Source organism: Somniosus microcephalus, chromosome 3, assembly GCF_052327205.1.
Source record: "Somniosus microcephalus isolate GS21.2 chromosome 3, FLI_Smic_1.0, whole genome shotgun sequence".
Taxonomy (NCBI): Eukaryota; Metazoa; Chordata; class Chondrichthyes; order Squaliformes; family Somniosidae; genus Somniosus; species Somniosus microcephalus.
Window position 1 is genome coordinate 73,633,981 of NC_140989.1, and position 15,125 is coordinate 73,649,105.

At 51.4% G+C, this 15,125-nt stretch overlaps 1 protein-coding gene across 7 annotated transcripts in view; it reads left to right on the forward strand.

Moving 5' to 3' along the window:
- Positions 1-15,125, forward strand: part of ush2a (Usher syndrome 2A (autosomal recessive, mild)) — a 1,396,947-nt gene that overhangs the window by 303,958 nt on the left and 1,077,864 nt on the right. For all 7 annotated transcript variants that reach the window (XM_085981146.1, XM_085981156.1, XM_085981149.1 and 4 more), the window contains one exon: positions 9,933-10,116. In XM_085981146.1, coding sequence (XP_085837272.1) covers positions 9,933-10,116 — 184 coding nt within the window. The remainder of the gene's footprint in view (positions 1-9,932; positions 10,117-15,125) is intronic.

A 15,125-nucleotide genomic window follows, 5' to 3' on the forward strand; every position in this document is an offset into this window, starting at 1 on the left:
TACCTTTAAGAGAAGAACTGATTTTATACTGCAGTACCGGCAGTGACCACCCCTGTATAAAAAGGCCCTAGCAGGCTTCTGTACTTCAGTCTGACGTTCCCCTCCTGTTCAGACCTCATTCTCAGCATTGCTGGTTGTGCAGCTGCCTCAGTCAGCAGGAGGAGAAGGAGCAGCCAAACCAGGAGAGTGGAGAGTGGAAAGTGGTGGTCTCCTGACCAGGAAGAGGAGGACAACGATAGGTCACCACCACCACCTCCACCATCATCATCACAACAACAGAGGTGCCTGGAGAGAGAGGACAGAGGAGGAGAAGGAGAAAGGAGGCCAGCAACAACATCAACCAGGGGAGAGGCCTTTCCCATTACTGCCTCCCCAAATTGGCCTCCACTTCAGGAGAGGGAGAGAGGGGAGAGAAACCACCATCAACCAACACCAACTGTTCGGAAGGAGGGAGGAATATCATCTTTCAGAACATCTACAGGTGGGTGTTATTTGGGGCACTCTCCCAAAGACTTTGTATTTTAGGTGGGGGGAGAAAAGAAGAAACACGGCCGGAACATCAAGGGGTGTCTGTGTGTGTGTGTGGCTCTTATTAAAAACTAGGCCACACACACCACTAATAAGCACCCCTTCTATTGCCTGACCTGGGACAGCTGGAGCTGCCTAGGTAAAGTCCAATTTCATTTATTACATTGTTAAGACCTGGTGTGGGACTGAGCCTGGGGCATCTCCAGCTTTCCCAGGTGAAGACATCTTCTCCCCCTGCCAGAAGACCACCACCATCAAAGACTTTAAATTTCCATCGGAGAGTGCACCCCTGCCAACACCCACCCACCCACCATCCTGAGTGGCAACCCTGCCCTTGCGGCCTCCCTCCTTCCCACCCGCCCCCCCTCTCTCTCTCTCTTTGTCTCTCTCTGCCTCTTTCTCTGAGGCACCTCAATTTCATCTCTATTTATTAATTGCCTATTGAGCAGAGGGGAGAAGGCCCCTCTCCCAATTTCAATCAATAAGGGGAGAGGTGTGCCTTCATTTTAAACAGCTCCCTCTGCTCAATAGAGGACCAAAAAAATACCTGAGGCCATTAACACCTTCAGGCCTGTGACTTGGGGTGAGTGTAGCCCTTATAAAAACACCCCATAATGGCGACTGCATCTTCGCCGGTGGCGGGGCCAGCCAGGACTTATGCGGGAGTGGCAGCCACAGCCACAGCTGCTCCCGCTGCTTCTGCTGCCCCGTCACCTTTTAAACTCATGACAAAAAAGCTTGGGGTGAAGAGCTACACTCACCCCACTATGACCATTGAGGCCTGCGTTAAAGTCAAGGCTGGGGTTGTCGGCCCCTCAGCCATCATCGCGGCCTCAAAAATGTACGGGAAGGCTGTGTTCTTCCTGGGGTCGGAGCGGGCGGTGTCCCTGGCCGTCGCCAAGGGGCTCACCGTGGGTGGGCCCTCCCTGCCAGTGGATCCTCTCGAGGCCACCGCGCAGAGGATCGTCATCTCGAACGTCCCGCCCTATGTTCCTGGTGAGCTCCTCCTCCCCCATTTATGCCAACTTGGGGAGGTGAGGTCGGGGATCACGCCCATCCCGCTCGGCTTCCGGGAAGCCAGCCTTCGCCACGTCTTCTCCTTCCGGCGCCAGCTGTTTATCCAGCTGGCACGGGAGGAGGACACCGACGGGGCGTTCGTCGTCCACCACGAGGGGACTGCCTATTGTGTCTTCTGGACATCGGACGGTGTGCGGTGCCACGCCTGCAAGGAGGTGGGGCACATTCAGAAAAACTGCCCTGCCTCCAAGGCCGCCAGATCATCTAGTGCGGCCGAGGCTGGCGCCGCCGCCGCTTCTCCCCCCGGATCTGCCCGCGCGTCGGGAACCGCTGATGCGCGGTCGACATCGGAGGCCGATGCCACCAAGACCTCCGGCAGGGGGGAGGGAGCGCGTCCGGCCGGAAGGGAGGCGCGGCAAAAATCAAAACACCTTAGGGCGGGTCCCCCCGTGGAGGGCCAGCCCTTGCCCCTTAAGCCCCTTACACCCGCGCTCCTCGTGGAGTTAATCGGGGCAGACGCAAGTGGGAGGGGCCTCGTGCCCGAGCCTGTGGCCGCAACCGCCGTAGCGGAAACGCCAATACCTGCGGCCGGGCTCGGGCCCGAGGAACCCGACAAACCTGCTCCGCCAGAGGGAGCTGAGGAGGAGGCCTCTGCAGACATGGAGGTCTCCCTCGCTCCCTCCGTGCTAAAAAGGAGGACCGGGAGGAGGAAGGTCCCTCCGAGCAGGGGGAGTCGTCACCCGCCGGGGGTACTGCGCACCCCCCCCCCCCGCTGTCATCACCACCGGCGATCGGCAGGAGTCGCCTGACCCTCGGGAGGCTGAGGCAGATGTGTCTGTCCAGCACGTGCCTCCCGGGGATGGGGACGAGACCCTGCCCGTGGGGGTGGGCGCGGGACAACCCGCAGCGGAGATTGACATTTTATCGGTGCCGTTACCCCTCGCCGGGTCGGGCGGCCTAGGGTCTGGGTCGGGCGAGCTCGAGGAAAATGAGCTCGCCCAATGCGACCCAGACATCTCCCAGGGGCTGCTCGTCCTGGTAGAGGTTTTAATTCAAAACATCCCATCCGCTGGGTCAGAGGTTGGTGGCGGGGAGGAGGATGGCCCCCTGGCTGCGTCTCTGGTGCCGGACGTACTGGAGGAGCTGGGAATTGTTCTCTCCCCGGTTTCTCCGGTCGTTCTGGCATCTGAGGCGGGGGGGGACTCCGAACCGCCGCCGTCTTCTGGCCCGGCGCCCCTAGAGGAGCCCAGGGAGGAATTCTCTGCCGCCGATCCTGGGGGTGGGATCCGGGCGGAGGCGGGGCCGGCTGGTGCGGCCGAGCCGTTCGCTGCGCACTGCGTGACGGATGGGTCGGCCGCTGGTGACGACCCCCTGGAGGAGGATGGGGACTCGGTGATGGGCATGGAGGATGATTTGGACTCCAACGCCGACGAGGCGCTGGATGACCTCGTGCTCCTCGCCGAGTCTCCCCTCATTCCCGTAAGGGAACTCCGGGACTTTATGGCCACGTGCCTGGATCGGCACAATAAGATCCGGCTGGCCCTCGACAGGTGGTCGCAGCTGGCGCTGCTCATCGTGTCCGTCCGCGCCGCCGTTAAAATCTTGGGCGCGGACGAGGGCGTGAACCCGCTCGAGCTGCGTCGACTCAGAACGTTCCTCACTGGGCTGCTGAGGAAGTGGCGGCTGACCAGCGGCTGCGCTCACTCCCCCCGTTAGGTGTATGTAGAGGTTGCACTATGCTTCTGACATGAAGATAACCATAGCCAGCCTCAACATCAACGGCAGCAGGGAGGCGCGCCGCAGATTCAATAATTTCTCGGTCCTTCGGGACGGGAAGTATGCGGTGTGCTTCCTGCAAGAAACCCACACCGTTCCGGGAGACGAAGCCACATGGCTCCTGGAGTGGCAAGGAGGGGTCAGCATGAGTCACCTCTCCAACAATTCCAGCGGGGTGGCTATCTTGCTGGCCCCGCATTTTCAGCCGGAGATCTTGGGGGTCAAGGAGCACGTGCCGGGCCGCTTGCTCCAGGTCACTGTTTGCCTGGGGGGCGTGCCGCTCTATCTAGTGAACGTGTACGCCCCTCAGACCGGTGCGCAGCAAGTGCGCTTCTTCGAAGAAGTGTCCGCTCTTTTGGGCTCCGTCGGCGCGGGCGAGTGCGTCATCCTCGGGGGGGATTTTAACTGCATCCTCGAGGCGAGGGACCGTTCGGGTCCCCCGCGAAGCCCGGCGGCGATGGAGAAGTTGAGGGACCTGCTCGGGTCCTTCGACTTGGTGGACGTCTGGCGAAATCTCCACCCCGACTCCAGCGCCTTCACTAGCGTGAGGTCTGGGGGAGGAAGGTCCAGAATCGACTGCCTCTACATTTCCCGGGCGTACGTCTCCTGCGTTCCGGCGGCTTCCATGCGGCCGGTGCCGTGCACGGACCACCACCTGGTGTGGGCGGAGCTCGCTCTGCTGCGCGCGCGGGGGGGGTCCGTGTACTGGCATTTTAACAACCTGCTGCTGGAGGACGCGCGGTTCCGGGATTCGTTTCGTCGGTTCTGGGCCGACTGGAGAAGGAAGTGGGGGGGGCTTCCCCTCCTTGAGGCTATGGTGGGATGTGGGCAAGGCTCACGTCCGTCTCTTCTGTCAGGAGTACGCGAAGGGGTTGACCAAGAGGCGGGAGGCCCGGGTCGGGCGGTTGGAGAAGGAGGTGCTCGACCTGGAGTCCCGTCTCGGTCAGGTCGTCGAGGATCTGGCCCTGCGGAAGGTGTACGAAGAGAAGAAGGGCGCGCTGAAGGACCTGCAGCTCGTCGGGTCCCGAGGCGCGTACGTGAGGTCGCGGATCCAGCTCCTGCGGGACCTGGACCGCGGCTCCCCCTTCTTCTACTCGCTGGAAAAAAGACGGGGGGTCCGTAAGCAGCTCTTGGGGCTGCTGGCCTACGACGGATCACTGGTCTCGGATCCGGAGGGAATCAGCGCGGAGACCCGCGCCTATTAAGGGGCTCTGTTCTCTCCGGATCTATCCAGTGAAGATGCGCGCAGAGTTTTGTGGGAGGACCTGCCGAAGGTCAGCCCGGAGGGCGCCGAAAAATTGGACGCTCCGCTAAGCCTGGCGGAGCTGACCGGCGCCCTCCGCCAGCTCTCTAGGGGAAAGTCCCCGGGGCTGGACGGGCTGACCGTGGAGTTCCACAGGGTGTTCTGGGAAGTCTTGGGGGGACGGCTACGCGCGGGTCCTAGGGGAAAGTTTGGCGACCGGGGAGATGCCCCTCTCTTGGCGCAGGGCGGTCATTGTCCTGCTGCCTAAGAAGGGCGATCTCCGCCTCCTTAAGAACTGGCGCCCGGTCTCCCTCCTCAGCACGGACTATAAAATCTTTGCCAGGGCCATGTCTGCTCGCCTTGGCACCGTGCTGGCCCACATGATCCACCCCGACCAGTCCTACACGGTCCCGGGCCGGACCATCCACGATAACATCCATCTGGTCCGGGACCTGGTCCACCACTCCCAGAGGGCTGGTCTGTCGGTCGCCTTCCTTTCCCTGGATCAGGAGAAGGCGTTCGACAGGGTGGATCATGAGTATCTCTTCGGGACTCTGCGCGCATTCGGGTTCTGGACACATTTTGTCGCCCGGATCCGACTTCTGTACGCTGCCGCGGAGTGTCTGATTAAAGTTAACGGTCCTTGATGGCGCCCCTTCGCTTCGGGAGGGGGGTGCGTCAGGGATGCCCCATGTCCGGTCAGTTATACGCCATTTGCGTGGAGCCTTTCCTGCGCCTCTTGCGGAAGAGGTTGACGGGACTGGCTCTGCAAGGGCCGGGCGTGGAGGTGGTCCTCTCGGCTTACGCCGATGATGTGCTCCTCACGGTCACGGATCCCGCTGACTTGCGGAGGATGCAGGAATGCCAGCAGATTTACTCGGACGCATCCTCCGCCAAGATCAACTGGGAGAAATGTTCCGGACTCCTGGTGGGTCAGTGGCGGGTGGACTCCCTGCCGGAGGAGTTCAGGCCTTTCGCCTGGAGCACCACGCACCTCCACTCTTTGGGAGTCTACCTTAGCCCTGCCGAGGACGCCTGGCCGGCGAACTGGCAAGAGCTGGAGGCCAAAGTCACCGCTCGCCTAGGACGCTGGACAGGACTGCTCCGAGTGTTGTCCTACAGGGGTCGAGCGCTGGTCATAAACCAGCTGGTGGCCGCAATGTTGTGCTACCGGTTGGTCACTTTGATCCCTCCCCCTGCGTTTGTCGCCAAGATGCAGAAGAAGCTCATCGACTTCTTCTGGGACAACAGGAAGCCCTGGGTTTCTGCCGTGGTTCTGAGTCTCCCACTTAGGGAGGGCGGTCAGGCGCTGGTGTGCCTTCGCACCCAGGCTGCGACTTTCCGTCTTCAGACGCTGCAGAGATACCTGTACGTCGAGAATCCTCCGAGATGGTGTGCGCTCGCGACGTATTTCTTCCGCCAGCTGCACGGCCTCAATTACGACACGCAGCTCCTGTTTGTGAAAGTGAGCTGCAGGCGTGCCGGCCTGCGGGAGCTGCCTGTCTTCTACCCGGAACTGCTATGGGTTTGGAACTACGTCGCTTCCAGGCGGAGCTCTCCCCCGTCAGGAGCGGCGGCTCTCCTTTGGGAGCCGCTGCTCAGGAATTTGCACCTCCACGACCGCGGGTTCGGGCGGCTGGCGGAGGGCAGGGCTGTGCCTGGCAAGGTGACCAGAGTCGGGGACCTGCTCGATGGCAGAGGAGCGGGCTGGATGGTGCCGGAGGAGCTGGCGCGGCGCCTGTCCTGGGCTAACGTCCGGCTCGCGGTCGAAGCCATCGAGTCGGTAAAAGTGGCACTGGGCCCCGACTCCACTAGGTGTATCGAGGCGGCTCAAGCATGTGGGACGATCCCGTCCGAGCTTACCCCCGTTCGGACGGAATTCCTCATCGGCGCCCGGTCCCGAAACTCCCCTCGGGAACCGGCGCCTCACAACTTGAGCCGTCTCGAGGAAATACCCTTCGTGCCTTTTCATTCCGCGCGGAGGGGTTTCCTGTACGGGCTGCTCCTGCACACACTCCACTTTGCCATCTTCGTCTGCCGTCCGGACACGCCTTGGCGTGGCGTCTTGCCGACCGGCGGAGGACCCCAATGGAGGGCTCTCTACGCGGGAGTCCTCCCTTGTTCCATCGGGGACTTGGCCTGGAGGGTGTTGCATGGAGCGGTCCCGTGCAATATGGTGTTAAGTAGGTTCACGGACTCCCAGGCCGCCTGCATTTTTTGCGGCCTGGAGGAGTCCGTGTTTCACGTTTATGTCGATTGTGACAGGTTGCAGCCCCTCTTTCACTACTTGAAGGGGCTGCTCCTCGATTTTTGGTTGCACTTCAGTCCCACGCTCTTGATCTACAGTCACCCGCTGCGGAGGGGAGCAGGCAGGTTGGAGGACCTCCTTGTAGGCCTGCTCCTGGGCCTGGCTAAAAGAGCCATCAATTGGTCCAGGCAGCGGGCGGTCAAGGGGGTCGTCCGGCCGGATTGCCTGCCTCTCTTCCGCGGCCATGTTCGCGCCCGGGTGGCCCTGGAGATGGAGCACGCGGTGTCCGCCGGCACGCTTGAGTATTTCCGCGACCGGTGGGCGCCGCGGGGACTGGAGTGCATCATCAACCCGGAAAACCAGATTTTAATTTGATTTGTTAAGTTTTAGTTGAACTTTTGTTAATTTACAGTCCAATTTGTTTTTGTTTTTTTGGGTCCAAACAAAAGAGTACCCTCTGTTCAGTGAAATACCTGTTTAATTGTTCTCCCGAAGTCCGTGTATTATTGAGGCGTGGACTTTACACATCTGATCAATCTTTAGATACTGTACATGTAAAATAAGAAATTGGCTATAAAATTAGGCCACTTGGCGGAAGCTGATAAGGCCGGTTTCAGTGAAAAAATGGTGGCCACCTTGCTTCCACTCACTTCCAGCGCGGAACGTGGCAGCCACCATTTTGGGCAGCTCGGCAGCACTGCCATTGCCTGCGCGCACTGCAAATATAGTACAGTAATTAGTGAGATCGTGATATCAATCAGCATGCAACACTGAATTGATGCACGAACTGTTCTTTTGGATATCGACGGTCCTTTTAATGCCCTCTCCAAAGCACGCACAGCTGAATGTATGTTCAGCTGTACGACGGACCCCCACCAGTGCTTCTTAAAGGGTAAGTTTAGATTTTTGCTTTTGTAGTGGTTTATTTACATTTTATTTGAGTAGTGGTTTGGTGTAATACATTTAAAAAGTTGTTAAAGTGTGAAGGGAGTGCAGGGAGTGCTGCTGGACATTTGCAAGGCTTTGGCTCTTAAAGCAAGGCCTCTGAGTACACCACTCGCTCCCAGTCCTGGGGGCTCTAGTTGCAGTTCCCCTTGGGCTGCAGCATGACATGGAGATGGAGCAGAGGCAGCAAAGGCTCGCAGAGCGAGGAGGAGGGAAGAGGAAGAAGCAGAAAAGGAAGAAGCAGAAGAGGAAAAAGCAGAAAAGGAGGAAGCGGAAGAGGAGGAGGAGGAAGTAGAAGAGGAGGAAGCAGAGGGAAGGTGGCAACCCAAACAGCCCCTTTTTGGCTGGGATATACGGTATCGAATCATCCGCCTGTGGCACCAGTGAACACCATCCCAATTCCCCTTTGAACATTTATCCCACACCTTACTGTTACTGACCATCACAGCCACAATGCTGAAATAAAAGCCACCACAAAGCAAACTTTCCAATCCAACTTTATCCATATATGCATCAAATATTACATCAAAAAATCAACTAATCATCCTTGTGCATTCCCTTAGTGACTGTCTTGCGTGTGCCTTTGCCTATCCTGGTGATCTTACGCAGTGCTACCCCAGTGGCTACAGCATGGCTGGTGGAAGGCTGCTGACTTTGTGGAGGAGACTGCAGATGGCCTTGCAGGACAACCTCAAGGAGCTGGTGGCTGGGAATGTGAAATCAAGTGGCAATATTTCTTCTTCTTCACTCTCCTCTCCCCCTTCTTGGTCAATCACTGGCTGGGCAGGCTGGATTTCTTGGATGCCTGAAATGAGGAAGGCACAAGGGTAGGGCTGTGGTGAGTGAAGGCGGGAAAGCAAGAGGTGCATGCTTACACCATGTGCAACTTGTAAATCAGATGGTATTGTGGGATAAGTGGGAAGTAGGATGTGAGAACGAGGATAACGTATGAGGTTACCGGCATCTTGTATTCTTTCAGCCCTACCGCTGGCCAAGGGCTCAGCCATGCCCCTGCCAAGAATGTCCAGCACTGTCTCCTCCAAGGGGGTGAGTTGAAGCTAGGAAGGTGAGGTGTGCCTTGTGTTTGGTATAGATTGTTAATAGGTGAGTGATGAGGGGCGGGGGGGCAGGGGGTCGTGCATTGAGAAGTGTGTGAGGCTGGTGGTGCAGTTGGTAGGAGATGGCTTTTGAAGATGCATTTACTGACCTTGACCACAGGTCTGAGTGCTGTGTCCAAGACCCTAGGTGCCCTTTCCCTGGCCTGTTGAGGCATTTGGATCAGTGCTGAAGCACTTTTAACATTTCTGATCAGGAGAAGGCAGCTCACCTTTAAGAGGTGCAGACTGCCTTTAAGAAGCGCAGGCTAGCTTTAATTAAAGCTAGCCTCATGCGACCATCAAGAACTTAAGCCCCCTGCTGAGCACACAGCCTGTCAACAGTGCATTCAGTGCTGGGCTGTGTGCTACAATCATAGTTAGCAGGCAGCACAAATTTGACATGCTGCCCGAGCTCCTTTCAACGGAAGTGGGCATATCGCCACATCGCGCGATGCCCACGCCCGTTTTTATGCTTTATCGAATTTCACCCCCATTATGTTTAAATTGAATACAAAACTGATTATAATTATTCAATAAAGTTTTGCAAGCATTTTTGAAACAGAGAATTAAAAAAAAATAGATTTGACATTGTTCCCCATTTCTTTTGTCATTTATTTCTCTCATTTTTTTAGGCACCCTCTGCACAATGCTCTGTTTCTTAGCCAAACAATCGGACAAGGGAATTGTTCTCAGGCTTTTCTCAATGCTGCTATGTAACTGGTGAATGCATGAAAATGGGCTGAGGTGACTCACCCACACATTTTCCTCCCTGTCTGTGCAGAGATGCCTGGCTGAAGCCTAGTGTCTCCTGGTAGAGATCAGAAATGGCATCAGTGAGGAATCATGAATGTGAACCTGCAGCCTGCCTTCTTGTGGTGTAGTATGCTGGTGCATACACCCTCTCTGTCAACAATAAATAATGTTAAGATAAAAGTAGATTTTAACTAGATAGATTTAGTTGGGTTAATGATCTATATACACATCTTCTGTATCTATTATTTTATAACTGTTTAGGAAATTATCTGTAAAGCCATCTATTGCATACTTGTGTTAAATAATTTTCATTATGCATTTTTAGGTTTTATGCTTCCCTCGGTTAATTTCACTGGTTGTTTGCCATGTGAGTGCCATCCAATAGGATCAAAGCATCAGACTTGTGATGGTGTCACAGGACAATGTGTTTGTCGAGACCCTTCAGTGACTGGGATACACTGTGACCACTGCAAGGAGCATTATTTTGGTTTTAACCCTGGAAGTGGAAGGCAAGTTGTTGTTCATTTTGAGTCATATTTTTCAGCTGTGCATACATTGTAGCTCTGTGGATTGATGTGAAAAATATCTATGGGGCTAATTATTAACTTTGATCCAAAATGGGCACAAAGAGGGCACTGCAGCTTTCCTGTTTTGGTAGGCCGAAAATTGTCTGGCTTCATAAGATCATAAGAAATAGAAGCAGGAATAGGCCACTTGGCCCCTCAAGCCTGCTCCGCCATTTAATAAGATCATGGCTGATCTTGGGCTCAAAGCCACTTACCTGCCTGCTCCCCATAACCCTTCACTCCTTTATCTTGTAAAAATCTGTCTATCTCCACCTTAAATGTATTTAATGACCCAGCCTCCACGGCTCTCTGGGGCAGAGAATTCCACAGATTTACGACCCTCTGAGAGAAGAAATTCCTCTTCATCTCAGTTCTAAAAGGGCGACCCTTTATTCTGAAACTATGCCCCCGAGTTCTAGATTTCCCCACGAGGAGAAACATCCTCTCTGCATCTACCTTGTCGAGCCCCCTCAGTATCTTATATGTTTCAATAAGATCACCTCTCATTCTTCTAAATTCCAATGAGTATAGGCCCAACCTGCTCAACCTTTCTTCATAAGTCAACCCCCTCATCTCAGGAATCAACCGTGTGAATTGTCTCTGAACTGCCTCCAATGCAAGTATATCCTTCCTTAAATAAGGAGACCAAAACTGTACGCAGTACTCAAGGTGTGGTCTCACCAATACCCTGTACAGTTGTAGCAGGACTTCCCTGCTTTTATACTCCAACCCCTTGCAATAAAGGCCAACATTCCATTTGCCTTTTTGATTACTTGCTACACCTGCATGCTAACTTTTTGTGTTTCATGCACAAGGACCCCCCGGTCCCTCTGAACTGTAGCATTTTGTAATCTCTCTCCATTTAAATAATAATTTGCTTTTTTATTTTTCCTGCCAAAGTGGATAACCTCGCAATTTCCCACATTATACTCCATCTGCCAAATGTTTGCCCACTCACTTAGCCTGTCTATATCCCTTTGCAGATTCTTTGAGTCCTCTGCACAACTTGCTTTCCCACCCATCTTTGTATCATCCGCAAACTTGGCTACATTACACTCGGTCCCTTCATCCAAGTCATTAATGTAGATTGTAAATAGTTGAGACCCCAGCACCGATCCCTGTGGCACCCCACTAGTTACCTTTTGCCAACCGGAAAATTAACCCATTTATCCCGACTCTCTGCTTTCTGTTAGTTAGCCAATTCTCTATCCATGCTAATATATTACCCCCAATTCCGTGAGCTCTTATCTTATGCAGTAACCTTTTATGTGGCACCTTATCGAATGCCTTCTGGGAATCCAAATACACTACATCCACTGGCTCACCCTTATCCACCCTGCTTGTTACATCCTCAAAGAACTCCAGCAAATTTGTTAAACATCATTTCCCTTTCATAAAACCATGCTGACTCTGCTTGACTGCATTATGATTTTCCAAATGCCCTGCTACTGCTTCCTTAATGAAGGACTCCAGCATTTTGCCAATGACAGATGTTAGGCTAACTGATCTATAGTTTCCTGCTTTCTGCCTCCCTCCTTTCTTAAATAGGGGTGTTAGATTTGCGGTTTTCGAATCTGCTGGGACCTCTTAAGAGTCCAGGGAATTTTTGGTATATTGCAACCAATGCAGCCACTATCTCTGCAGCCACTTCTTTTAAGACCCTGGGATGCAGGCCATCTGGTCCAGGGAACGTGTCGTCTTTTAGTCCCATTATTTTACCAAGTACTTTTTCCTTAGTGATAGCGATTGTCTCTAGTTCCCCCCTCCCTGTGACCCCTTGATTATCCATTATTGGGATGTTGTTAGTGTCTTCTACCGTGAAGACAAATACAAAATATTTGTTCAGAGTCTCTGCCACTTCCCCATGATTAATTCCCCATTCTCATCCTCTAAGGGACCAACATTTACTTTAGCTACTCTCTTCCTTTTTATATACCTGTAGAAGCTCTTACTTTCTGTTTTAGTATTTCTTGCCAGTTTACTCTCATAATTCATCTTCTCTCTCATTATTTTTTTAGTCATTCTTTGCTGGTTTTTAACAATTTCCCAATCTTCTGGCCTCCCACCAATCTTGGCAACATTGTATGCCTTCGTTTTCAATTTGATACCATCCTTTGCTCCCTTCTCTTAAAATCTTTCTTTCTCACTGGAATATATTTTTGTCGTGAGTTATAAAATATCTCCTTAAATGTATGCCACTGCATTTCAACTGAGTTACCTTTTAATTTATTTTTCCAGTCCACTTTAGCCAGTTCTGCCCTCATTTAAGATCAGGACACTGGTTTGAGATACAACTTTCTCACCCTCCAACTGAATTTGAAATTCAACCATGTTATGATCACTCTTTCCTAAAGGATCCTTTACTATGAGATTATTTATTAATTCTGTCTCATTACACAGTATCAAATTCAAGGTAGCCTGCTCCCTGGTTGGTTCCATTACATACTTTTCTAGGAAAGCATCCTAGATACACTCTATGAACTCATCCCCAAGGCTACCATGGCCAATTTGATTTGTCCAATCAATATGGAGATTAAAATCACCCATGATTATTACCGTACCTTTTTTACAGGCCTCCATTATTTGTTGATTTATACTCTGTCCAACAGTATTGCTCCTGTTCGGGGGCCTGTAGACTACGCCTACCAGAGACTTTTCCCCCTTATTATTTTTTATCTCCACCCAAACTGATTCTACATCTTGATCTTCTGAGCCAATATCACTTCTCACCACTGCACTGATCCCATCCTTTACCAACAAAGCCACCCCACCTCCCTTTCCTTTCTGTCTATCCTTCCGAATTGTCAAATACCCTGGAATATTCAGATCCCAGCCCTGGTCACCTTGCAACGACGTCTCTGTAATGGCGATCAGATCATACCCATTTGTATCTATTTGTGCCGTCAACTTATCTATCTTGTTACAAATGCTGCGTGCATTCAGATATAGAGCTTTTAACTTTGTCTTTTTACCATTTCTCCTTGTTTGGGCCCCATTTTCTGTTGTACTCTTATTTTTAAACATTCTGTCCCTTCCTGTCACACTCTGGTTATTATTTCCCCCATCTCTAGCCTGCTCTATTGTTTTCTCATTTCTCATTGACTTTTTAAATTCCCGCTCACCTGGACCCTCCCCCCACTATATAGTTTAAAGCCCTCTCTACAGCCATAGTTATTCAATTCACCAGGACTCTAGCCCCAGCATGGTTCAAGTGAAGCCTGTCCAAACGGAACAGCTCCCTCTTATCCCAGTACTGGTGCCAGTGTCCCACAAATCTGCAAGGAGCCAGCTGACAGGTCAGGGCAATGTGTGGTGAGTGTGTGTGGGGTGAAGAATGAGATTGGGCCTTTAGGAATCACTGGTTTGGCTGCTCAACACCTGGTATAACTGGCCTAGCGTGCATGGAACATGCTCTGCCCAATTGTACGTGAAAATGGCAATCGGGGTCCTACAACTGGATTAGGACCCTGATTTGAATATTTGAACAGCCTCCTGCTTATTTTGGGCGAGAGTGCTCGGCACCTATTTAAAGGCCTGCCTGAAAATTGCTTTACAGTCAACAACTTATTCATAAAACTCAATTTAATTCTTATATATACTTAAGTTTAAATGTTCCAAGTTTGTTTCTTTTTCTTTTAAGTAATTTTTTTGTTGAACCAGCATTTCTTTTTTGATATAAGAATTAACTCCCACTTAAAAGCAACAGGGTGTCATTGTATACAGTACATTGCCCTGGGCAATAGACTGTTGAATAGACCACTGGGCATCCCGATTATTTTCTAATGTGGGAACACAAATTGGGTACTTCAATGTTTTGTCTGTTCTCGGTCAGTATATATAATATTCAATGTCATACTGTGCACTAAAATGTATCGCCTGGTTAGACCTTTTGCTTCTTATTAACAGCACGGCTAATAACTGATTGCATAGATGAAATGGTGGAGAACTTCACAAATAACTAATATATTCAAGTCTTGACAGATCACTGTTTATAACATCCATTTGGAAAGTGAATCAATCCCATAAGAATGAAAAATTAACTTTTTAATTTGATTACTGTGAATGCTTTTCTTCACCTAGAGAGTAAATGTAATCAGATTTCTTTGGTTTAATATTACAGATCATTTATCTTGAAAAATAATTACAAAAACAATGTTGAGTGGTTTGAAGGTCCCTTTTAACCACAAAAAGATCATTCACATTTTTCTGGTGTTCTACTATTCCAATAATTTAGCGATCAGTTAGCAATGTTACGGAAAATTAGCATATATGATATATGTCTATCTATCTACAGGTTTCATCGTAATTTCAAATAGAACCATTTAGGAAAAGAAAAATATGCACAAGCTTTGTAGTACATTTGGGTGGCAAGATTTGTTTAGCATATACCAGTATTGAATACTTAAATAGGATAACGAAATGTGTATGAGTTATTGTGCTACATATTACACTTGTCAAAATACTGTATTTCATTATTTGCTGAAGTGTGTACTGAATCATTAGTACATTCAAAGGCACACCTAACCTCAAAACTCAAGTCTCTCTCTAATTAAGCAATACCAAAAGAAGTGCAAAGGGCCCAAGGTGAATTACTGGTCTGTGTTGAGTCACCTGACCTTAGCGGGGAAGTAAGTGCAGCATAGTTGACTCCTGGACAAGGGGAGTAAAAAAAATCAATCATGGCATTTTCTCCTGGTCCCACTATCTATGGAACCTTGCTCAACAATGTGTGGATGTTGGGCTCAGCTTTGATAGCTCTCTGTAGTTCAGTAACCTGCCACTAGTTGCTGTCTTGGCTCATTAATGAGTATTGTCCACTTGAACAAGATACCTATGGAATTGAACCTCAGCATGAGCCAGCATCTTTGGGAGAGAAAGATGAAAATTTGAGGGAGACAATACAGTTGGGTAAATTTTCTAGTTCTGCTGCTGAAATAGCCAGAATCTCATTG